This window comes from Prunus avium, chromosome 6 (genome assembly GCF_965620075.1).
Source record: "Prunus avium chromosome 6, drPruAviu1.hap1.1, whole genome shotgun sequence".
Taxonomy (NCBI): Eukaryota; Viridiplantae; Streptophyta; class Magnoliopsida; order Rosales; family Rosaceae; genus Prunus; species Prunus avium.
Window position 1 is genome coordinate 7,445,369 of NC_142289.1, and position 23,318 is coordinate 7,468,686.

A 23,318-nucleotide genomic window follows, 5' to 3' on the forward strand; every position below is an offset into this window, starting at 1 on the left:
GTGAATTTCGAACATTTGTACACATAGGTGATTACAAAGACTTTTAATTACTGATTTTCATCTCAAAATCTAAGATCATTGAAATTATTTAATAGCATAAAGATTTATTAGTTGCATTGCCTTACACTCAATATCCAAATGACTCATTAAAATCCATATCTCATTTTACTGGTTTGATATTTTGTTTTCCCTTTTGCAATTTTTTTTTATTATAAAAAAAACAAGGGAAATTTGAAAGATCAAAATTCAAAAGAGCAATCCGCTCAAAAAAGAAAAAAAATCAAAAGGACAAAACATTTGGGCCTATTTTCAATATAAAAAAAAGCCCAACAATAATAAAAAGCGAATATGCGCGTGGCCTCTCACGGGTCCGCAAATCAACACCTGTCATCTGAACGCAGCGGGAAGGCGCGCACGACACACTACATTAACATATAACCGGTCGGGCGGTCCCCGCACGCGCCTCAGCAATAAAAAATCTGTGGGACCCACTTTTTCAAACCCATAGTTAGAAATCGCAGCGTCATGGAATCATTCCCAGTTAACCAGGGTTAATTCCCGTCCATGGTTTAGAGCTTCAGATCCAAGATTAGGGTTTCAGAGCTCAACAAAAATCCCCTTATCAATTTCCCCCAAAATCCTATCTCAATTTTCATCCTTTCAATTCTCAGAACCCTAATTAGGTCCTGAATTTCTGATTCGTTGGAATTTTCGATCGCTCTGGAGAGAATCTTTTTTGTTTAAAGAGCAAAACAAAAATTAGGGGAAGAATGGAGACACAGAGGATAATGGAGTTTCCGCACAAGAATATGGATAAGCGGCCCAGAAAGAGGCCTCGATTAGCATGGGACATGCCCCCTCCTCTTCCTCCTCCTGAGGTTCGTCTCTCTTAGTTTTCCAAATTTTGTTATCTACTTACAATCCCTGGTCAATTTCCCAAACTTTTTGTTTTTTCTGTAATTTTTTGAATTCTCATGGTCAACAGCTTTTTTTTATTCATAAGTTTCATTGTTCAGAACAGATTTGTAGAAAGTCTCAATCTTGACGATTTCTTGAATTTTTGCGCTTTAGGGACAGAATAAAACGTTATTCTTGAATTATATACATGTATGTGTAATTTGATTATTTGATTATGCTTTATATGTTATGCAGCTATTCCCAGCAATTTACTGCGGGCAGGAGTTTGGGAATGGGCCAATCCCCAATTACACCTATACGTCTATGTTTTATGGTGGGTTGCCACGCAATGCTTCCCCTCCGTGGAGACCTGATGATAAAGATGGTCATTACGTGTTCGGAATTGGAGAAAATTTAACCCCTCGATGTAAGTTTCTCTAACCATTGCAGCTCTTGTTCTATGTAAGTAGGTACATCGTGTTCAGATTTGGATGGACATGATTGTTTGGCTCTTAATTCATTCATATTTGCAACTATGTGTGGTTATTTGGTAATGTTAATTATTTATGTTCGGTATAGAATTATGCATTAGATCTTGGTATTCAATTTTTATGTTCATTATTTATGGATTGACTCTTTGTTATCATTTATGCTTATTATTTGTTCACTAATTGATACCTTTTGCTTATCATACTTGCAGACAGAATTCTCAGCAAAATGGGAGAGGGTTGGTATTCTTGCTTTTTTTGGGAATAAAGTTCACCTTCAGCTAGAAGGGGTACATATCTCTTTTCAACTCCTCAGAATTATTTTAATATCTTGGCTATGACTTTTCTAGGAACTTTTGGGCAAGTGTTGGAGTGTATTGACAATGAAAAGAAAGAAGTTGTGGCAATCAAAATTGTCCGCTCCATACATAAGTATCGTGAAGCTGCGATGATTGAAATTGATGTCCTACAAAGGCTTGGAAGGCATGATATTGGTGGCACTCGGTAAGGATACTTTATTTTCTGTCTCTCTCATTGGTGGTAGAAGTTTGCGATGTTGGTATAAGTGGTTTTATTCTTTGCAGTTGTGTGCAAATACGGAATTGGTTTGACTATCGTAATCATATTTGTATTGTAAGTATTTATTGGTACTTCTGATTTAATTAGTTTAGAGGGGCAATATATGTTCCTTCATGCCTGAATTTTCTGTGAGTTAAAAAAACTTGCGGATGGATTTAAATGGTTTCAACAGGTATTTGAGAAGCTTGGACCTAGCTTATACGATTTTCTTCGCAAAAACAGCTACCGTTCATTTCCCATTGATCTTGTTCGGGAGCTTGGCAGACAACTTTTGGAGTCTGTAGCATGTGTGTGGACAATTCTTGCACCATTTTATCTAAATTCATTCAACTTGATGCTCAAACTGTTTTAAGCGTAAAGCTGAATTCTGGCCTTCTTGGCATGATATTTATTTCCATCTCCAATATTATAAGGAGAACATAATTATTGTATGTATAGCATGTAGTTGATGATAATAATGGCAGTTAATTCCCTGCTTTTTGACTTGTCTGCTGGTTTATCTTTGCAGTTATGCATGATTTACGCCTTATACATACTGATCTGAAGCCAGAAAATATTCTGCTTGTTTCATCTGACTACATCAAAGTGCCAGACTATAAGGTATTGTTTACTAAACCATGCTTTTGGTCTCTTAGCATCTTATGTGTTTGTGCATACACACTCAAGCAGACCTTGGAGAGTGCATATGGGTTATCTGATTCAACAATGTTGTGGGTTTTGTAATGTGTTTGATTATTTTGTGCCTCATTATAGTCTAATGTATCCCTCATGCACGGATTTGCAACAGCATTTTCTGTTTCATTCCGCAGTTCTTAATTTTTAGACTTAGTCTAAGATGTCCAGCAATTTGGTACAGCATCAGTTTAGGTTTCAATTTTTTACTTAAGCCATCTTCAGATCTTGTGTTTTTTTATTGAGGTAATTAGTAAAGCTCAAAGTCCTGACACTTCACCCTTTTCTTTTCTTAACTGGAATCAAGTTTCTATCACGGTCGACTAAAGAGGGTTCCTATTTCAAGAATCTGCCCAAGTCAAGTGCCATTAAGCTCATTGATTTTGGGAGTACAACATTTGAACATCAGGATCACAGCTATGTGGTGTCAACACGCCATTATCGTGCACCGGAGGTTATTTTGGGTAAATACAATTCTAGGCTACTGAAGTGACATCTTGGGTTTGCTTGCATTTTAGATAACAGTCATCTGATGTTATATGTAGGTCTTGGATGGAACTATCCTTGTGATATCTGGAGTGTGGGTTGCATACTTGTTGAACTTTGCTCTGTAAGTACCATTGAGTTTATATGGACCCATCTAAAATTGAGTCATTTTCACTTAAAGTTACAATTGAATTTGCGTTGCGTAGGGGGTGCATAATATTTTGCTGACATTTGTATTGTTTTTCAACAGGGTGAGGCCCTATTTCAAACGCATGAGAACTTGGAGCATCTTGCCATGATGGAGAGGGTTTTGGGGCCACTACCACAGCATATGGTGCTCAGAGCTGAGTAAGACTCTTACTGTGCTTAATCCCTTCGTTTTGTATTTGGCATGGAGCTCTTATATTGTGCCCAATTTTTGCAGTCGTCGTGCTGACAAATATTTTAGAAGGGGAGCACGACTGGATTGGCCTGATGGAGCAACTTCTAGAGAAAGCATGAGGGCAGTTTGCAAATTGCCCCGGTTACCGGTAATGATTCAGAACTTAAAAAGTTGCTATCTTATTTATGCCAATAATGTAACACCCTACGCATATACAATACAAATTTAATCTGTCCTTGGATTTTTAATCAAGTGCTTGCAGACTTACTTTACTGTTATTTTGAACCATCCATTGCAGAACCTAATAATGCAGCATGTGGACCATTCTGCTGGAGATTTGATTGAACTCTTGCAAGGGCTCCTAAGATACGAGCCAGCGGAGCGTCTCAAGGCAAGGGAAGCTCTAAGACATCCCTTTTTCACTAGAGATATGAGAAGGGGTGGCTACCCCTTGTAAATCAACGATCCTCATCTATATCAGTCATGCGCATGCGCTATTAGAAAGCCTGAAAGATATAAAATGAGTGAAACGAGTCGAAATACAGATGTGGGTTTTTGATTGTACGATTGTTTCTGTATAGTAAAGCTTACCCCACCCCTCCTCCCCTTACCTGCCCATCAATGTCTTATACTGGTTGTCTTCTTTTATAGCCATAGCTTCTGGTTTGTTTTTATGATTTTCACTGAGAAAATGCGTGACCATAAACATAAATATGACATTAAAATGTTGTTTCTGTGTTTTGCTCCATATGCCATTCTTCTCTTACCCAACTACAAATACATCAATAGGCGAAGTGGGATTCTCTGGTTAGCCTTAAATAACCTATGGTGAAAACCAATGAGATGGGGTGAGCGGTCAGGGACTGAATTTACCGATGTATATTTTCTAGTTTACTAGCCAGCTCATAAGGTTTAATTTCAAAGGGGTTTGCTTCTATAACTCCACTTAAGGCCTCCTGTTTTATTTTAGTCTGGCCAGTTGTTTGAAGTTTAAGAAAATGCATGCTGATTAAACTATTGCTAATCTTTGTTTGTTTAGACTTTTAAAGCAGATGAGCATTTGATATTGAAGGCACCAACAGAGTTGTTGAAAGTAACAAACCGTGAACCAACAGCAGAGCAGACCATGTCATTATCATCTCGAGCTGTAATTGCACTAACCGATATTATACTATAAATTTGGTTTTGCTGAAATTCTAAGCTGGCGTCGAAGATTAAAGTCCACAATGCAATCATGTGACAAAGCCGTTTGACATGCATCTTTCACGATGTATTCTTCAAATAAGTTTATTTTCGAGATCTCTCAATAAAAAAGACGAAGAGTATAAAAAAAGGAAAGCCCGTGCTAAGCGACTAAGGATGATCAATTACAGTGTCAGGAACGAAGGAGGATTTTTCACCCAAGCTCTATCAATGCTTTATGCTAATCATTCTTTTTCCAGAACAGACATCCTCTCTTTTCTTAGAGGGTATGTTTTGATTTACTATGAAGCAAAAGAGAATTATATACCGTGTGCATAATGAATTTGTTTTCATTATATTGTTGTTTACATCTCCGGATATACATTCACCTAATTGGAGCAAAAAATACATTTACATCTTCTAGAGGTATAAAGGAGATGTAAAAATGGCTTGACATCCCCGAATTTACACCTCCCACAAAGATGCAACATGGCAGTGGTAAATTCTGGAAATTCCATCCTTGTATCATCTAGTGAAAAACTAAGATATATAGCAAAATATCTAGCTAGCCTTAGGTGATTGGTCAAGAAGCCAATTTTAGTACTCTGGATGGGCAAACATTATCTAGTTGGAAGCCTTTGTCTTAATACACGTAAATGGAACCACAATTATAGGTCAGTGAAAGGTGAAAGCAACAGTTTTAACACTAAAAGTGTTAGGTCATGATTAATTATTAAACTAATATAAAAATATCATCTGTATGGGGAAAAAAATAATACTTAGCTAGTTTCCACGTGAAAATAGCAAATCCATATGGGTCATATCATATATATTTTCTCCCCTGAGTGAATAAAAATTTGTACAAATCACATGCCTCCCATCCCATACATCAGAAAAGCTCCCATGCCAACAAAACTGGCTGAATACAAAAATACAAATAAAAGGCAAAAGAATACAAAAGGCACCTATTGAAATACCCTCATTACTAGTAGTAGTAAATATATATTCACAAAGCTCTTCTGCTCTGGACTATACATTCTATCAGTAATTTCTATAAAATTATAATACAAGAGTCGTTTCGATGTAAACTACTTATGCTAGAATTATGAATCTAAATCATTGATCACGTTAAGATTTTCTTATTATATTGTAAATTAACATGATCAATAGTCAAATCCACCGTTATGATATATGTCAATACATACATTAGCATTGAGTTCGACTTTTATTCGATAACAGTAATTCGAACTTGAGCTCTCTTCCAGTATAAAGTTGCTAAGTTAGAACTTGGGAGAGAGGATATTGAGATTATGGGCTAGGTCGGTAGAAACTGGGCCAAAGTTTGTGCTGCAGCAGGAGTGTGGGCGGCGCAATGATGCATGGGTTTGATATACCTAGTCAGAACTCGGGCATATGAAAACCTACTAGCTAACATGTGTAGGAAGGTGAGGGGCCCCACGTGTCACGTGGACACTGGGTCAGTGCCCACGTATAAGAGACAAACTAAGGCTGCTTGTAGAATCTCCTCTCATCCCCTCTCCACCAATCATCGTGCTCCTCCCACGTGGGCATTGGAGCCCCCACACCACCTTATGACATCACAAGACTCACCTGCACTTTTTTTTATTTATTGATTTTACTTTCCATATAAAAATATACAATTTATCGTCCATCCCTCCTCATGATTTCCTCTTATTTTAACCTATCAGTCGTTTCAACATCTTTGGCTTTCTTGATCCCAACTCTTGCGTTTTCTTATGATCTAGCATCTGCTTGCCTCTCACTCTCCCCCTTCTTTCTGCAACAAGTTGAGCTAGCCAGCCTCCTTCTGCGATATTAGGTGTTATATAACACAGACAAATACTACAAGAAGATGGGTGATTCTTCTGCTTCATACATCCACATGGTAAAGCTTGTTTTACTTCTATATTGGAAATATAAGCTACAATTTTTTATGAATGTTCTTCTACTTTTTTTGATCATCATCATCTCCATCTTTATATATTTGATTTGGTATACGATCACACACTTAGTTTTTTCTGTTTGAGAGTTTTTGATGATGAAAATCAAATGGTGGTGACATGCATGATTATAATGATTAATCAGGTGCACCATTTAATCGAGGAGTGCATCATATTCAACATGAGCAAAGAAGAGTGCATGGAAGCCCTCTCTAAGCATGCAAACATCAAACCCATCATTACCTCCACAGGTCAGTCCAACCCAGATTAATTCCCTCTTCCCTCTCTATGTATATACACTTTTTTTCCCGAGAAGCGATATAAGAGACTCGAACACAAGGCCTCAGGTGCAGAGTTTACTGTTACAACTCTCTATGTACACACAAAATGCATGTTACACTTAGAATTAAGTGTTTGCATGGTATTATTATAGATTCTGGGTGATTAAATAATCTATATAATTGCAGTGTGGAAGGAGTTGGAGAAGGAGAACAAGGAGTTCTTTGAGGCATACACAAAGAACAGGGAAGCTAGAGCCTCTGAGACGGAGATCACAAAGCAAAGGATCGAGAAGATGCTTTTCGATCTTTCTCAAAAAGACAGCTCCGACGACGATGATGATGAGAAGTAGTTTGATTTTTCATTCAAGACAAGGACCGATAAGATGGCCCTTTTGGCTTTAATTGCTAGCCAATACCTATTCCTCTCTATGTAAACATCAGCGTAAAGGCCGCCCAAAAAAAAACAACAGCAAATAACGACATGTAATACTGACGGCAGATACGACGTCGTCCAGCAGTCATCAATAGTAGTTGGGAAGTGTGATTTGGAAACCTGTTTGGTTCCTTGGGTGGCTGGGGTGGGTTGGCGTACACGTGGTGTACACGTGGCAGAGCCCGCTGTGCTTCGTTGGCCTCCCTTGTGCGACGCTTTGGACTGTTTTGTAAATTTACTTGTCCAGCGTTTATTTATTTATCTTTATAATTAATTCTCTCGTGTGTGTATATTTTTTTATACGTTATGTTTGGTCTATTTTCTCCCAATAATTTTGTGTGTGGGTCATTTGGATTTGTCGCTCCCTTCGTTTTTGTTCGGTGGAGAGAGAGAGAGTGACATTAACGTTTAAAATACACCACACTTTTAAACGTTTCAATGACTCTTAATGAATTAAAAGTGTGAAGGTATTTAATTGTGATTTTTAAATAATTTTTAAAAGTTTAGTGGTATTTAATTATGATTTTTAAAAAATATTTAAAAGTTTTGCGGTATTCAAAAAGTTAATGATTTTTGATAACTTGGTTAAATAAATGATTTTTCAATACTTTTAAAGCGAATTCTTATTACCAAAAGTCTTGCTAATTTATACCAGACTTTATGAGTGAATTAAGAAACTAAAGAGACAGAAAAAACGTCTCCAATTCAAGCAGCGAACAGTGAGAAGCACACTCTCTTCTCTTCAAGGTTGGGCTCCACTTATCAAATATGTCTTTTTTGGGTTTTCTTTATGAAGACTGTGTGGAGGTTCTCTTTCATTTCCAGTGGGCCTCTGTGGTTTATGTTTCTCGCATATATAATGAATGATCTCACTACTAATACTATCGAGGCCTTTTGTGATAAAACTTCATTCCTACTGGGTTTTGTAGATTGTTAAGTTATGTATAATATTTGTGTTGCTAGTAATGGGTCACTGGGCCGTTTCTCTGAATTTATCAATAATAGCATTGCGTACCTGATTTAGTGCAAGGTCAGCAGTGGGTCTTACTAGTGCTATTGAGTGGAGAGCAGGCCCACTGCTCCAAGATTGTAATGAGAGAAACATAAAAAAGGTTGGAATGAATTTCGTTTTCTCTAAATAAAAAACAAATAAAAAAGGTTGGGCTCCACTTTGGTATCCCATCTCTCATCTACTTCCTTCAGACCAGTAAAAAATCTTGAATCTTTTTCTTTTCCTTATGCTTGCATAACAAAACATATCAATATTTTATTATATTGAGTTTAGCTCTAGGGCCCCTATGTGTATGTGCTACTTTATTGTAGAGGGAAAAATGTAGGGGTGGGCACGGTACGGGATGACACGGGATGGAGGTCATCCCGGTGTCAATCCCGAATAGGAGAATCGGGACGGTATGACACGGGATGGGGGATTTTCAAAACACGTTCAAACCATACCGGCCCCAATCGGGACCGGTATGGTTCGGTATCAAAACTGATACCGTTCACCTTAGGCTAAAAAGAAACCAAGATCTTTTTCTCTGTGTTTCTCTCTTCTTATTTTTTTCTTCTCTTTTTTAATTTCTTTTTTTTCTTCTCATCAGTTATCCGAGAAAGAAACCCATTTGAATGAATGGTAAGGTCAAATATGCAGATGAAGCAGCAGCCGAATGCGGTGGTAGGATTGGGATCTCGTCTCTGCTGCCGGCTCAGCAACCCCGGCTTTGCTCCTGGTGGCCTCCCCACCACGACGATGACGACCGCGACTCCACATGCGCACCATCCACACCAAAACCAAGTAGATTACGACCACCAAGATCTAAGATTTCCACGCTTTGATTTTGACGCTGGGCTGATCGCTTAGGCTCATCGAAGAGAGAAACATAGAGAAACAAATACGGGGAACAAATAAGGCTAATGAAAAAAATAAGAAGAGAGAAACATAGAGAAAAGAGAGAAGGAAAGAAGGGGGAAGAAAAAGAAGATAGAAGAAAAAAAAAAAAATTGGCGGAGAGAATAAAAAAAGTAGCGTGGTCTCGCTGGCCTCACCACATCCAAGCTTCAAATGTTGGAAATAATATTTTAATATTTAATATTAATTAGTTACTGTACGGTACGGTATGACACCAAACGGGATCACAAATCTAATACCGGTGTCGTGCCAAACAGTAACGGGATGACACAGTTTCATCTCGTTTAAGCATCAACACCAAACGGTTTGGCACGAGTTTGACACGGAATGGCACAGTTTCGGGATGGTATCGGTATTCCGGTTTTGATGCCCACCCCTAGAAAAATGTGCCTTGAACCATAATCCGAGTAATAATTCTGGTAAATTACTGTGTTTTTCATTTGTATGAATAATGAAATGGTTGTTGGGTTGGAGTATATGTTTGCATACAATATTTTATTATGTTTTTCACATAACTTTATAAAACATGTAAAAATCATTAAGAATTTATCAACTCTATAAAAGTTACTCACTTAAAAATAGTCATTAAAAGTTAGAATTGGATACATCCACCTACGAGGGTATGAATTTTTATTCAATTTATTTTATTGGAATAATAGTTTTTGAATTTTTTTGTTTGTAAGTTTAGGTTAAAAGAGAAAATGTTTTGTGGGTGGGGGAAAGTGGAGGGAGTGGAAATGGAGGAATGATTTGTTTTAAAAAATGGAAAAGTAAAATGAGTGCATGCTCAATATATTTGCCAAGCTGTTTTACCTAAAAAAATTCCTCATTTTTTGTTTTTTGTTTTGTTTTTATATCCAAAGTTCAAAGAATCAAATTCCAATTGGAAACTTGATCAGGGCTAATATCTCTTCGGTTCATAGTTATTCAAATTGGAAATATAAACTTTTTTGTCTTTCAATTTTGGGAGATTCACTATTATATCCAATATAGGAGCCCAAATTATATGAAAACCCTACATGAAATGAACTTTAGAAACATATCCAAAACACATTTAACAAAGAGGCTTGGAATTTCCTATAAATTACAAAATTGCTATCACTTTCTTAAAACAAACCCAAAAATAAAACATCATAAAAAAACCCAAAACACTTAATAGAGCATTAAAGTAATTTAATAATCAAAATTAAATTCAATAGAGCCAGCTGTCATTTTTTGAGTTTTTTTGGGCTTGTTCATAGAAATTAAATGGTGAAGAATTTATCTATATTACTAGTGCTAAGAATGGATATATAACTAAATATCTTTTCAATTTAATTGAACATTTTGGTTTGGTAAAAATATTCTTTAAGTATAAACTAAGCCTATTAATCAACCATAGAAAAAAATAATTTAAGAAAACCTATACTCACATCTTTTCTCTTAGTTTTTTTTCCAAAATGTGGAGCCTCATTTGGTGAATCGGTTTGAGATATGTTAGACTGTATAACATAATATATTGGATTGTTGTTCAATTTAATGAGTCCAATCTCATCATTATAAATTCACCAAAAGTAACCGTTATTATATTTAGTCCAATTTAATTGAAATAATCCTGTTCAGACCGGACCACAAAATGAGTCGCATAAATACAAACGTAACTTCTCACGAATAGGACTTAGCACAAAGCCTATGGCAGTTTCTAAGGAAACTACTGGACTGGATAAATTAGATATAAGCCCAACTCTAGATGAAGCCCACTTGAGGAAACAGCAAAAAAAGAGGACCAATATTGAGTTTGAAATTTTCAGCCCAAGGCCTGAAAGCTTACCGTCCAATTTGATGACATATACGACGTCGTTGGAGCCTCACTGGAACTGGATCAATAATTTTGTAGTTTTGGACCGACGTGCGTAAACGGCATATTCTCAGGGTTTTGAACTTCTCCTGTTTCTTACTTCTCTTTTTCTTCTACTTCTTCCTCCTCCTTCCTCTCTGCCACTATCCCCACCTTCATTCCAGGGTTTAAGAAAACCCTACTTCTCTCAATCCATGGGGTCTCTCGCTAAACTTCAACACCGTCACCAACCCTTTAACCTCTCACTCAATCCCCACCGTCCATCATTCCCAAAACCCATTTCTTCCTTCAGACCCCCACGCTCATCACCGCCTTTCAACTTCACTTCCCTCGCTATCAGAGCCTCGTCCTCATCCTCTTCACCATCCTCTGCCGACCCACCTCACCAAAACCCCCAAAACCCTAAACCCTCACCCTTCCAAACCCTAGCCCCTCTCGCCTCCCCTCTCCTCAAGACCACTTGCGCTGCCATAGCTGCAGCCGCATTCTTCTTCATGCGCTTCCACAACAGAACCGCCGTGGCCTCCCCCACAGTCGCGCCTTCTACTGTGGAGCCCAGAGAAGAAGTTTCGTCCACTGACAGCGTTACGGTCGAAGAGAAAGAGAGGCTCATTGAAGAGCAATTGACCCAAGACCCCAACGATGTTGAAGCGCTAAGGTCATTGATGGAGGTTAGGATCAAAGCCCACAAATTGACCGAAGCGATTCAGGTGCTGGACCGCTTGATCGAGCTCGAACCTGAAGACTATGAGTGGCAATTGCTGAAAGCCAATGTTCATAGCTACATGGGTGAGTTTGAACTCGCTACCAGTGAGTTCGAGGAGATTTTGGCCAAAGACCCTTTGCGAGTTGAGGCCTATCATGGTCTTGTGATGTCTGCTTCGCAATCCGCCGAGAAATTGGAGGATGTGGTGAAGAGAGTGGAAGAGGCAATGGAGGGGTGCAAGAAGCAGGGCAACAAGTCGGATGTGAGGGATTTTAAGCTGTTAATTGCCCAAATTCGCGTGATGGAGTCAAATTATTCGGAAGCTTTGAAGCTTTATCAAGAGCTTGTGAGGGAAGAACCGAGAGATTTCAGGCCTTATCTATGTCAAGGAATCATTTACACTATGTTGAGGAAGAATAAAGAGGCTGAGAAACAGTTTGAAAAGTTCAGGAAGCTTGTTCCCAAGAACCACCCTTATAAAGAGTATTTCGATGACAATATGTTTGCCACGAAGCTTTTCGGGCAGAAGGTGGAGAGGGAGAGAGCAGAGTCGAACATCTGAGGGAATTATGTTGCTGAATTTTAGCTCATTGTGGTGGCTGGCTTCTGTAATGTGGTGGTTGCCTCTTGGTTTCTCTCTGCTTGTTTTTGGTTAATGCTTTGGCTGGTAGTGTTCATGCAAACTGTAGGTAACTTTAGTAGTAGTAGCAGTAGTAAAAGTATTCTTCAGACTGTAGAGCTTTCTGCACATCGATCAGTGAAATTTAATATCTTGTTGAACCATTTTTGTCTCAGTATTTGAAGTTATAGATGGAATGAAATTGTTTTTGATCTGTCAATGCTGAAATGATTAACTTCCCGTGTTGGTTAATGTGTTTATAACTCAAGAGCATGCATTGATTATTCCAGTACGGCTAATTGTATGATTTCGTCTTTATCAATGGTACTTTGGTAGAAAATAGAAATGGTTGCAATAATTTAGTGATGGAAAATCCTTTGGATGATTTTGTTTCTTTAAATGAGATTAATCCTACACGACTAGTTCTGGTTTTCACTTCTTGTGTTCTAGCTCTGCTGCATATTATACCTTCATAAATGACATAGGATGCAATTTCCCCCCATTTATTTCCTCTATTCAACTTTAAATTGTCTGCCCTAACTCCTAAGTTTCGGTAGCCCTGCCAGTTATAGTCATGTTGTTATACAGTCAATTTCTTGTCAGAAAAGCCTTAGTGCTGTTTTATTTTTTCAGTCATCATGTGTGGCCATTGATGCTGTACTTGGTTCAAAGTTGTTCCACATCTCATTAGGGGTTGAAGTCGGTGCAAATGTTCATAACAGGGAAGCTGTTCGTGTTGAACTGTAGTAGTTTGTACATGAGCATTTTCGTATAATTCGTATGTGATCATTTGCATTGATGACTCAGTTTGAGCTTTATACATAGCAATGTGGCAGTGGACCAGTTGTAGTTGTTATGTTGAGAGTGTATGTATACACAAATTGCACATAACTATGAAGGTAGTGGTGAAGATGTTGACAATTATGATCTGATTGCGTGTCTATAATTTGTAGCATATTTTGGTATGCAGTATGGACTGGATCTATTCTGGAACAAATGCTGATTTGAATCTTATTGTTTTGTGCTCTCTACTGCAATAGTGTTCTTTCCTAATCTCATGGCAAGTCATTGGTCTCATCATATAGTTAATGGCTAATTTGGCTGTTTTTTTATAAAAATGTTTACCAATGGACAGAGCACCAATTGAATCAAAGCTGTAACTTCTGCTTAAGACTGCAGGCTCTCTACCTGGCTGGTGCAATTTAGTTCTTTGAAGTCTGCCAAAATCCAATTGGCGTGTGCGTCTGTGCATGCATTTTTGTGATGGGCGCTTTCCAAACCAGTATAACAGAGTATACCTAAACTTGCAGCTGCTAGTCTACTTGGGTAACAATCACCATGACAAAGATGATGGCTTGTTGGGAAATGACCCACACTAGTGTAGTGGTTTGGAGCAATTACTCCTCAGGAAAGCTCTTGGGTTTAAATTCCAGTATCCGTGTAGTATATTATTGCGCCTCTCAATAGGAAATGTCCTATAAAAATAGTAAAATGAAGGCTTGTACAATAAAGCTCTGGTGGCCCATTAGCTTTTAGTTAGCCCAAGAAGCGTACAGCTACAAGGCTATTCAATCAATCATCAAAATGATATTCACAATTTGGACCATAGTGGTAGGGCCTGAAACTACACTGGTTTTTTCTTTTGGGTCTAATTAGTTCATTAAAAGAAAACTCAAACTCATGAAATAGAGAGCAATGTCGGCAAGCAAACCACTGACCACCACAAACAAACACGGGCCAGCGGAAATAGAAAGCGAAAAACCAGATACAGAGAACGACGCAGAAGAGAGAAAAGACGAGAGCTAGTAACCCAGACAAAGAAGCATTTATCTAGATGAGGCAAAGGCACCCAGAGGTATGTAAGTATAAGTATGAATTGCTTCCCAACTAGTTAAAAATCTAATTTCCTCAATGAAATTAAATAAGTAAATTACATTATTGTTCTAAATCACTGTAATCAATTTCTCCCATTCATATGCATTGTAGGCTTAGTTTGCATGTAATTTCAAAACGTTGAGGACTTTTTTTTTTACCTCAACTTCTTCACATTCGCCTAGGATTGAGCTTCTTCATGAAGTGTAGGATTAGGAGGTCGCTTTCGTTTTTGACCTTGTTCAGCTTAAACGCGTCTTGGGTTTGAATGTTGACTTTATTTTCTGTTCGGTTTGTCTTCCAATGTCGACTTCATCATTGTTTGACATGCGTCTGGTCCCAGCGGGAGGTGCGGATTAATTTGAACCTCAAAACTCCTTGCCAAACAAGGCGGGAGCTGACTTTTTTGGCCTAACCGTTGCAGTGTTACTGTCTCAAATTCTTGGTGACCATGCAAATTGCAATCAAGATATTTTCAATGTGATAAGATTTCTTCTTTTAAATGCATTCGGGGTAAATGAATGATACTTGGTTTTCGAGCTGCTTTCTGTTAAGAAACAGATGGAGCATTCACGTAGTTCTCATGGTAGGCTGATTTTGTTTAAATTCTATCATGGGTTCATTCTAATTTTGTGCATGAGCACAGCTCTGGAGTCTGCAACACTGCCCGGCACTAGTTTCGGAAACGAAACTGATCGTCTGGCTCTGCTAGATTTCAAGAAAGGAATCACTAGTGATCCTCTCCATGTCATGAGCTCCTGGAATGATTCCATCAACTTCTGCAGCTGGATTGGCGTTACGTGCAACCATTCCACAAAAAGAGTCTTGAGTTTGAACCTGGAAGCTCAGAACTTGGCAGGTTCCATACCACCTTCTATAGGAAATCTTACTCATTTGACCTGGATCAACCTGGGAATCAACAACTTTCATGGCCAAATTCCTCAAGAAATGGGTCGTCTACGGAGCCTGCAATATCTCAATCTGTCTTACAATTCTTTTGGAGGGAATATTCCAACTAATATATCTCACTGTCCACAACTAAGTGTGCTGGATCTTTTTTCCAATGAGATTATCGGGGTTATTCCGGACCAACTCAGTTCATTGTTGAATTTAAATCATCTATGGCTTTCTCTTAACAATCTCATTGGAACCATCCCAGGTTGGATAGGAAATTTTTCATCTTTGAATAGTCTTCGTCTTTCTCACAACAATTTTCAAGGAAGCATACCCAATGAGCTCGGTCGCCTAACAGCCTTGGGGAGATTCGTACTTGCAGGGAATCACTTGTCTGGTAAGGTTCCTGCTTCAATCTATAACATATCTTCCATATACGTTTTCAGTGTTGTTGGAAACAAGCTGCAGGGAGAGCTACCACCAAATGTTGGTATTACTCTTCCCAATCTTGAACTATTTCTCGGTGGTCGCAACAGATTCACAGGAAATATTCCTGCCTCGTTGTCAAATGCTTCTAGACTTCGGAGTATTGATTTTGGTCAAAATGGTCTCACTGGAACTATTCCTGCTGAAAGTCTTGGAAGCTTGCGAAGCTTAGTTAGGCTAAACTTTCGTCGTAATAGATTGGGAAGTGGGAAAACTGGTGACCTGAATTTCCTCAGCTTCTTGGCTAATTGTACTAGTCTGGAGGTGTTGGGTCTTTCCAGAAATCAATTTGGAGGTGAGCTGCCAGGATCTATAGCCAACCTTTCAACCCAACTACAACATCTTACTATAGGGGGCAATCTGATACATGGAAGCATCCCTACCGACATTGGAAATCTCTTAAGCTTGAACACTCTGGAAGTGGAACATAACTATTTGGGTGGGAGTGTCCCTGATGGAATTGGGAAGCTTCAGAAATTAGGGAGACTGGTTTTGAATGTTAACAACTTTTCTGGGCCAATCCCGTCCTCCCTAGGTAACTTGACTTCATTGACACAGCTCTTCATGGAGGATAATAGGTTTGAAGGAAGTATACCTCCAAGTCTTGGAAATTGCCAAAATCTACTGATACTCAATCTTTCTAGTAACAACCTAACTGGTACCATACCTAAAGAGCTTATTGGGCTTTCATCCCTTTCAATTTCTTTAACCATTTCTAACAATTCATTGACTGGTCCACTACCATCTGAAGTGAGTGATTTAATACATCTCGCAGAGCTAGATGTATCCGGAAACAAGTTATTTGGTGAAATCCCTACAACCCTTGGCAGTTGTATAATGTTGGAGCGTCTGCATTTGGAAGGTAATGAATTTCGAGGAACAATTCCTCAATCTCTTCAAAATTTATCAAGCTTGGAAGAAATAGATCTTTCACGCAATAATTTATCTGGGCAGATTCCTGAATTTCTAGGCAAGCTTAGTTTTCTTAAGTATCTCAATCTTTCTCATAATGATTTTGTGGGTGAAATTCCTAAAGGTGGAATCTTTTCAAATGCAAGTAGTTTCTCAGTTCTTAGAAATGACAAGCTCTGCGGTGGCATACCAGAATTACTTCTGCATGCATGCTCCAACAAAAAGCCCCATTCATCTCGAGGAGTACTTGTCCCAAAAGTAGGTATCCCTATAGCATGTGCAGTTGCGTTCATAGTTGCTCTATCATGCTTCATTGTTGCTTGTTCAATGATGAAAAAGTCAAGAGGTAGACCTTTGACTTCACGTTCTTATAAGGATTGGAGATTAGGTGTCTCTTACTCAGAACTGGTTGAATCAACTGACGGGTTCTCTGTGGACAATCTGATTGGTTCGGGCAGTTTTGGTTCTGTTTACAAAGGGGTACTCCCTAGTGATGGAACGGTTGTTGCTGTTAAGGTATTAAACCTTCAACAAGAAGGAGCTTCCAAGAGTTTCATTGATGAATGCAAAGCTTTAAAAAGTATAAGACATCGTAATCTTCTCAAGATCATAACTGCTTGCTCAACCATTGATTATCAGGGTAACGACTTCAAAAGTCTAGTTATTGAGTTCATGAAAAATGGAAGTCTAGACACGTGGCTGCATCCAAGAGATGATGGGCAATCTCAAAGCAACAGATTGACCCTTATCCAAAGACTCAATATTGCCATTGACGTTGCGTCTGCATTAGATTATCTGCACTATCGTTGTGAAACCTTCATTGTTCATTGTGATCTAAAACCAAGCAATGTTCTTCTTGATGAAGATATGGTAGCCCATGTTGGTGACTTTGGTTTAGCAAGCTTCCTCTTGGAAAGACCAAATAATCCCCCCGGAAGTCAAACAATGTCAGCTGGTCTAAAGGGTTCGATAGGCTACATTCCTCCAGGTATGAATTCTATCATTCTTAAATTTTCTATTCCTAAAAACTGATTACTAAGCCCAATTATGTCTATATTGATCAAAAGAATGATAACTGCATCTTTTTCCTTGGGAATGAATTATGAGTAAACTCTAAATAAGATCTGAAGTCTAAACTCTAAATTTCATTTGACTGTACATGCTATGTATGTATTGAATGGCAGAGTATGGCATGGGAGGGAAAGTTTCCATCCTCGGAGATATTTATAGCTATGGAATACTGTTGCTAGAAATGCTCACAGGAAAAAGACCTACCAGTGACACATTCAAAGATGGTCTAACCATTAGCCAATTCACAGCCATGGCAATGCCTGACCGTGCAATGGACATAGTTGACCCTTCATTGATCATAGAAAGAGATGACTCGGGTTCTGACGATGATAGATATGTTAATGAAATACAAGAAAGACAAATTACAAGATATCAGGATTGCAGCACAGTCAAAGGAAGAAGATTGGAGGAATGTTTGGTTTCACTGATGCAGATAGGGCTCTCATGCTCTGCAATATCCCCAGCAGAGCGAATGCCTATGAATGTTGTTGTCAACAAAATGAGTGGAATTAGAGACTCATATCTGAATGTAAGAAGAAGAAGCTAGTAATATACAAGATAGGGCTAAGTTTGTTATCTAATCACAATCTATAAGCAAGAAATTATTTTAAATTCAGCATTTTGTAATGATATAGCACAAGAAGGGAAGAATGTTTTATTCCATTTATGCCCCTGTTTGTCTGTTTCAGGACAAACAGAAACATCTATGTTTAGCGGTTATTGTTGGAGTTCCCACCTTGTTGAATGACTAGAATAACCCTGGGAAATCGTCATGAGCATTGAGCACAACTGGAATATTGTGCAAGCCTACCAAGAGCAGGTTTGTTTTATGATTGAGGAATTATTTTAGTTGGTTAGGACGGAGTTTAGCTGCTGGCAACAAATTCACAGGAACTGTTCCCGCATCGTTGTTAAATTCTTCTAGACTTCAGTTCCTTGATTTTCCTTCTAATGGTTTCACTGGGACACTCCCTGCTGAAAATCTTGGAAGCTTGCGAAGCTTAGTTAGCCTAAACTTTGGTGAGAATAGTTTGGGAAACAGGAAAACTGATGATTTGAATTTCCTCAGCTTCTTGGCTAATTCTACTAGCCTAGAGATATTGGATCTTTCTAGTAATCAATTTGGAGGAGAATTGCCACGATCCATAGCCAACCTTTCTACCCAACTAAAATATCTTTATTTCGGGGGCAATTTAATCCATGGAAGCATTCCTGACGACATTGGAAATCTTGTAAACTTAACCATGTTAGCACTGGGCTTTAACCATCTAACTGGTACAGTCCCAGATGGAATTGGGAGGCTTCAAAAGTTAGTGGGACTGTCTTTGAATGATAACAAATTTTCTGGACCAATAGTGTCCTCTCTGGGTAACTTGACTTCATTGACAAAACTGTACATGTCCAACAATAGGTTTGAGGGAAGTATACCTCCAAGTCTTGGGAATTGCCAAAGTCTACCCGAACTCAACCTTTCTTATAACAATCTCACAGGCACAATACCTAGAGAGCTTGTCAGGGTTTCATCCCTTTCAATTTCTTTGGACATTTCTCAAAATTCTTTGACTGGCTCGTTACCATCTGAAGTGGGTGATTTGGTAAAGCTTGTGGAGCTAGGTGTTTCAGGAAATAAGTTATCAGGTGAAATCCCCACAACCCTTGGCAGTTGTATTATGTTGGTGCACCTGCATTTGGAAGGTAATGAATTTGAAGGAACAATCCCCCAATCTTTTAGAAGTTTAAGAAGCTTGGAAGAAATAGATATTTCACACAACAACTTATCTGGGCAGATTCCTAAATTTCTAGAAAAATTGAAGTTCCTTAAGCACCTCAATCTTTCTTATAATGATTTTGAGGGTGAATTGCCTAAAGAAGGGGTCTTTTCAAATGCAAGTGCTCTGTCAATTATTGGAAACAAGAGGCTATGTGGTGGCTCCCCAAAATTACTTCTACATGCATGCTCCATCAAAAAGTCCCATTCATCTCAACGACTACTTGCCCCGAAGGTAATCATTCCTCTAGTTTGTGCACTTGCGTTCATAATCGCTTTGTCATGCTTCCTCATTGCTCGTTCAAAGGTGAAAAAGTCAAGAGGTGGACCTGTAGCTTCACATTCTTGTAAGGGTTGGAAATCAGTCTCTTAGAACTCGTTCAATCAACTGGCGGGTTCTCTGTGGACAACCTGATTGGTTCGGGAAGTTTTGGTTCTGTTTACAAAGGAGTACTTCCTACCGATGGGAGGGTAGTTGCTGTTAAGGTATTAAACCTTCAACAACAAGGAGCTTCCAAGAGCTTCATCGATGAATGCAAAGCTTTAAGAAGTATACGACATCGTAATCTTCTCAAGATCATAACCGCATGCTCGAGCGTTGATACTCAAGGTAATGACTTCAAGAGTCTAGTTTTCGAGTTCATGGCAAACGGAAGTCTAGACTCATGGTTGCATACAAGAGATGATGATCAATCTCAAAGTAAGAGATTGAGCCTTATCCAAAGGCTCAATATTGCAATTGATGTTGCTTCTGCATTAGATTATCTCCACCACCGTTGTGAAACAACCATTGTTCATTGTGATCTAAAGCCAAGCAATGTTCTTCGTGGTGAAGATATGGTAGCCCATGTTGGTGACTTTGGTTTAGCAAGGTTCCTCTTGGAAGCATCAGATAGTTCCTCCCAAAGTCGAACCATTTCTGCTGGGCTAAAGGGTTCCATCGGTTACATTCCTCCAGGTATGAGTTTCTACCATTCTCTTCCTAATAAGTTAATCGCCTTATTTTTTTTCTTCCTATTAAACTCAAAAATGAGATCTAAGATCTAAGATCTAAAGATTATTTGACTGTGACATTCTAATGCATGTAATGAATGACAGAGTATGGCATGGGAGGCCAAGTTTCCATCTTGGGAGATACTTATGGCTTTGGAATACTATTGCTAGAATTGTTCACAGGAAAAAGACCTACAGATGACATGTTCACAGAAGGTCTAAGCATTCACCAATTCGCAGCCATGGCAATGCCTGACCATGTCATGGACATAATTGATCCTTCATTGCTCATTGTAAGAGATGATGCAGATGGTGATGATGAAATATACAACAATGACATACGAGCAAGGCCAGTTAGAAGTTATCATGATGGCAGCCCTGTCCTTGCAACAAGATTGGAGGAGTGTTTGGTTTCGGTAATGGAGATAGGACTCTCATGCTCTGCAATATTACCATCTGAGCGGATACAAATGGATATTGTTGTGAACAAAATGAAGGCAGCTAGAGACTCATATCTCAAATTGAGAAGAAGAAGGAGAAGAAGAAGCTAGCAATATTCAAGATAGGGCTACGTTTGTTATCTGATCTCAAATCTGTAGCCGCATCTATTTGCCAGAAACTATTGGAATAAGGATATTATATGTATCCATGTCTGTGACATTAGGTAATGATGTTTTATTCTGTTTATGTATGGGCTTCTTCGTTTTGTTTGTATATATGCTTTGCTGCTTATTTTGCTATATTGATCTTCAATTAGCAGCTGGTTCTTGTGAATTCAGCATTTTATATACAGGGCATGGGAAGGATGTTTTATTCTGTTTATACCTTTCCTTTTTCTTTCTTCGTCTTTTTTTTTTTTCCCATTGGTGGTGCCATTATGAACGACATTATTAAGGGAGCAAATTTCATGACCCTATTTTCATTTTACAGAGATAAACATAAATTTACCGAACAGTTATAAATTAATACAGCCGAAAGCCAAGTATCCTCACAAAGACTAACCGATAATTTAACCAGTCATAATTTAACTCAGCAGAATCCTTGTAGCTGATGAGTTTAGTGTGGAAACAGAAAACTTCGAACTGTATGAAGCTAGTGTAGGAAGAGAAAACTTGGAAGGACATTTTTTTTCTCTGGTGCGCGTCTCCATCAATTGTATAATTTGTTCAGCTGGTGGAGTGTTTGCTGAGATGTCTTGTTCAAAATTCAACAACCTTAACATAGAGAATTATAGCAGATCATTGTGTCATTAAAAAAAAGCTGACTTTAAATCAAATTTTTTGCCTTATTCAGTTTTTTGGGTCTGAATACAATGTCCGGATTTCAGCAAATTCTCTGCATTCTGTATGGCATAAGTGCAATTTGTGTGAAATTCATGAGGCTTTGCTCCCCTACCCCCCCATCCGCCCCCCCTCCTCCTCCACCAAAAAAAAAAAGAGAAGCAAAAAACAGAGTAATAGCAGGCTATGCGGCTTTTCTCCTCTACCAAAAGTAGGTTTAAATTTCTTGAAACTGATTAGTATTAGCCCTAGGTGATTGGTTGACAACAAGCAACTCCAATTCTAATTAGTATTGCAATAAATTAGAATTTAATTAGTTGGCATATGAGTTAAATACTCCAATTCTAATTAGTATTGCAATTCTAATTACCATTTCAATTTGAGTTTTTAGTTTTCTTTTCTTATGCTAAAGTATCCAAGAAAAAGAGGGGGAACGGAAATGAGAATGAGAGTGGAGATGGAATTGAGAGGGAAGATGAGAAGAGAGGATGGGAGGGGATAGACTGAAGAAGATGAGTCAAGAGATGGGTTTTCAGGGAAGTTTCTGTGTGGATTCGCTTGGTCAAGCTGGTGGATTGGGACTTTGGTGGGACAGCAGCGTGGAGGTTCAGGTTCTGGTTTCTTCAAAAAATTTAATCGACACTGAGGTAAAGGATAAAGATGGGGAAAGAGTTTGGCGGATCTCCTGGATATATGGTACCCCTTATAATGAAGAAAAGGGGGACTTCTGGAGATGGCTCAGTAACTGCTTGTATCCCGGAGTGTTACCGTGGATGTGTATTGGAGATTTCAACGAAATAATGTGGGAATTTGAGAAAAAAGGGGGAAGGGCTTTTAATCCCAAGAGTAGAAGATATCTCCAGGAATTTATGAATCAGAAATATCTAATGGATATGGGGTTCCAAGGGCAGGCGTTCACTTGGAGAGGGCGCAGGGCAGAAGGGGTGTTGATCCAGGAACGACTTGATAGAGGGCTGATTAACTCGAATTGGCAGGAGCTTTGGCCAAGTACTATAGCTATTCATCTCCCGAGTGTGGGCTCAGACCATTGTCCGATTCTGGTTTTATCTGAAGGAAAACAGGAAAAGGCGTCTCGTCCTTTTAAATTTGAAGCTCATTGGGTCACTGATCCAGAATGTGGAGAGGTGGTTCATAGAAGCTGGAACATGGATAGTAGGGGGGGTATCGAGACTTACTGGAACAAAAAACAAAGAAGATGCAGATATGAGTTAAAGAAGTGGAGCAGAGGTAAATATTCAAATGCCAGGATGAAAGCTGAAAAGCTTACAAATAAACTTGAGTTGTTACAGCAGGACTGGGAAGCAAATGAAAGAAGGATTGAGCAGGTTAACTCTGAGCTTAAGGAGACATGGAGGCAAGAGGAGAGCTTCTGGAAACAAAGATCAAGGATTCAATGGCTAAAGGCAGGAGACTCCAACACGGCTTTTTTCCATCATTGCACCCTCCAACGAAGGAGGAGAAATAAAATTAGCAGGATTAAAGATGTGAATGGAGTATGGGGGGAAAATGTTGATCAAGTTCGAATGGTTTTTGAAGACTACTTTAAAGGCATTTTCTCAGCTGGGGGTAAAAGAGAATGGGGGAATGTT

At 38.7% G+C, this 23,318-nt stretch overlaps 6 protein-coding genes across 7 annotated transcripts; all 6 read left to right on the forward strand.

The window, feature by feature from the left end:
- The first annotated feature begins 532 nt into the window (after positions 1-532).
- On the forward strand, positions 533-4,252 carry LOC110746592 (serine/threonine-protein kinase AFC1). The gene is made up of 12 exons (XM_021946821.2): positions 533-878; positions 1,153-1,324; positions 1,598-1,624; positions 1,736-1,889; positions 1,970-2,018; positions 2,137-2,251; positions 2,473-2,564; positions 2,944-3,100; positions 3,182-3,246; positions 3,373-3,470; positions 3,547-3,652; positions 3,803-4,252. Exons 1-12 carry the CDS (start codon positions 771-773, stop codon positions 3,959-3,961), a joined length of 1,302 nt encoding a protein of 433 aa, XP_021802513.1. The 5' UTR covers positions 533-770; the 3' UTR covers positions 3,962-4,252.
- A 2,084-nt stretch (positions 4,253-6,336) lies between these two features.
- On the forward strand, positions 6,337-7,638 carry LOC110746589 (uncharacterized). The gene is made up of 3 exons (XM_021946818.2): positions 6,337-6,592; positions 6,793-6,898; positions 7,115-7,638. Exons 1-3 carry the CDS (start codon positions 6,560-6,562, stop codon positions 7,276-7,278), a joined length of 303 nt encoding a protein of 100 aa, XP_021802510.1. The 5' UTR covers positions 6,337-6,559; the 3' UTR covers positions 7,279-7,638.
- Positions 7,639-11,173: 3,535 nt separating this feature from the next.
- On the forward strand, positions 11,174-12,652 carry LOC110746597 (protein SLOW GREEN 1, chloroplastic). The gene has a single exon (XM_021946827.2). It carries the CDS (start codon positions 11,302-11,304, stop codon positions 12,373-12,375), a length of 1,074 nt encoding a protein of 357 aa, XP_021802519.1. The 5' UTR covers positions 11,174-11,301; the 3' UTR covers positions 12,376-12,652.
- A 1,473-nt stretch (positions 12,653-14,125) lies between these two features.
- Positions 14,126-18,330, forward strand: LOC110746594 (receptor kinase-like protein Xa21). 2 transcript variants are annotated; one of them, XM_021946824.2, is made up of 3 exons: positions 14,126-14,287; positions 14,951-17,584; positions 17,781-18,330. In XM_021946824.2, exons 2-3 carry the CDS (start codon positions 15,055-15,057, stop codon positions 18,212-18,214), a joined length of 2,964 nt encoding a protein of 987 aa, XP_021802516.2. In that variant the 5' UTR covers positions 14,126-14,287; positions 14,951-15,054; the 3' UTR covers positions 18,215-18,330. The 2 variants fall into 2 exon arrangements, with proteins under 2 accessions (XP_021802516.2, XP_021802517.2); XM_021946825.2 differs by lacking the exon at positions 14,126-14,287 and having other exon boundaries at positions 14,298-17,584.
- A 227-nt stretch (positions 18,331-18,557) lies between these two features.
- Positions 18,558-21,250, forward strand: LOC148293562 (putative LRR receptor-like serine/threonine-protein kinase At3g47570). Its single transcript, XM_088254495.1, has 2 exons — positions 18,558-20,393; positions 20,534-21,250. Exons 1-2 carry the CDS (start codon positions 20,078-20,080, stop codon positions 20,977-20,979), a joined length of 762 nt encoding a protein of 253 aa, XP_088110621.1. The 5' UTR covers positions 18,558-20,077; the 3' UTR covers positions 20,980-21,250.
- Positions 18,912-19,808, forward strand: LOC110747615 (uncharacterized). The gene has a single exon (XM_088254496.1). It carries the CDS (start codon positions 18,912-18,914, stop codon positions 19,806-19,808), a length of 897 nt encoding a protein of 298 aa, XP_088110622.1.
- Positions 21,251-23,318: the final 2,068 nt, after the last annotated feature.

What these genes read in the sequence shown, in the direction of transcription:
- LOC148293562 (XM_088254495.1), top strand. Translation starts at nt 20,078, where the DNA reads ATGGCAAACGGAAGTCTAGACTCATGGTTGCATACAAGAGATGATGAT. An exon ending in CATCGGTTACATTCCTCCAG is followed by an intron (nt 20,394 to 20,533) that starts GTATGAGTTTCT and finishes AATGAATGACAG; the next exon opens with AGTATGGCATGGGAGGCCAA.
- LOC110746589 (XM_021946818.2), top strand. Translation starts at nt 6,560, where the DNA reads ATGGGTGATTCTTCTGCTTCATACATCCACATG. An exon ending in CTGCTTCATACATCCACATG is followed by an intron (nt 6,593 to 6,792) that starts GTAAAGCTTGTT and finishes ATGATTAATCAG; the next exon opens with GTGCACCATTTAATCGAGGA. An exon ending in ACCCATCATTACCTCCACAG is followed by an intron (nt 6,899 to 7,114) that starts GTCAGTCCAACC and finishes ATATAATTGCAG; the next exon opens with TGTGGAAGGAGTTGGAGAAG.
- LOC110746597 (XM_021946827.2), top strand. Translation starts at nt 11,302, where the DNA reads ATGGGGTCTCTCGCTAAACTTCAACACCGTCACCAACCCTTTAACCTC.
- LOC110746592 (XM_021946821.2), top strand. Translation starts at nt 771, where the DNA reads ATGGAGACACAGAGGATAATGGAGTTTCCGCACAAGAATATGGATAAG. An exon ending in ATCGTAATCATATTTGTATT is followed by an intron (nt 2,019 to 2,136) that starts GTAAGTATTTAT and finishes TGGTTTCAACAG; the next exon opens with GTATTTGAGAAGCTTGGACC. An exon ending in GCAAATTGCCCCGGTTACCG is followed by an intron (nt 3,653 to 3,802) that starts GTAATGATTCAG and finishes CATCCATTGCAG; the next exon opens with AACCTAATAATGCAGCATGT.
- LOC110746594 (XM_021946825.2), top strand. Translation starts at nt 14,866, where the DNA reads ATGGAGCATTCACGTAGTTCTCATGGTAGGCTGATTTTGTTTAAATTC. An exon ending in GATAGGCTACATTCCTCCAG is followed by an intron (nt 17,585 to 17,780) that starts GTATGAATTCTA and finishes ATTGAATGGCAG; the next exon opens with AGTATGGCATGGGAGGGAAA.
- LOC110747615 (XM_088254496.1), top strand. Translation starts at nt 18,912, where the DNA reads ATGTTAGCACTGGGCTTTAACCATCTAACTGGTACAGTCCCAGATGGA.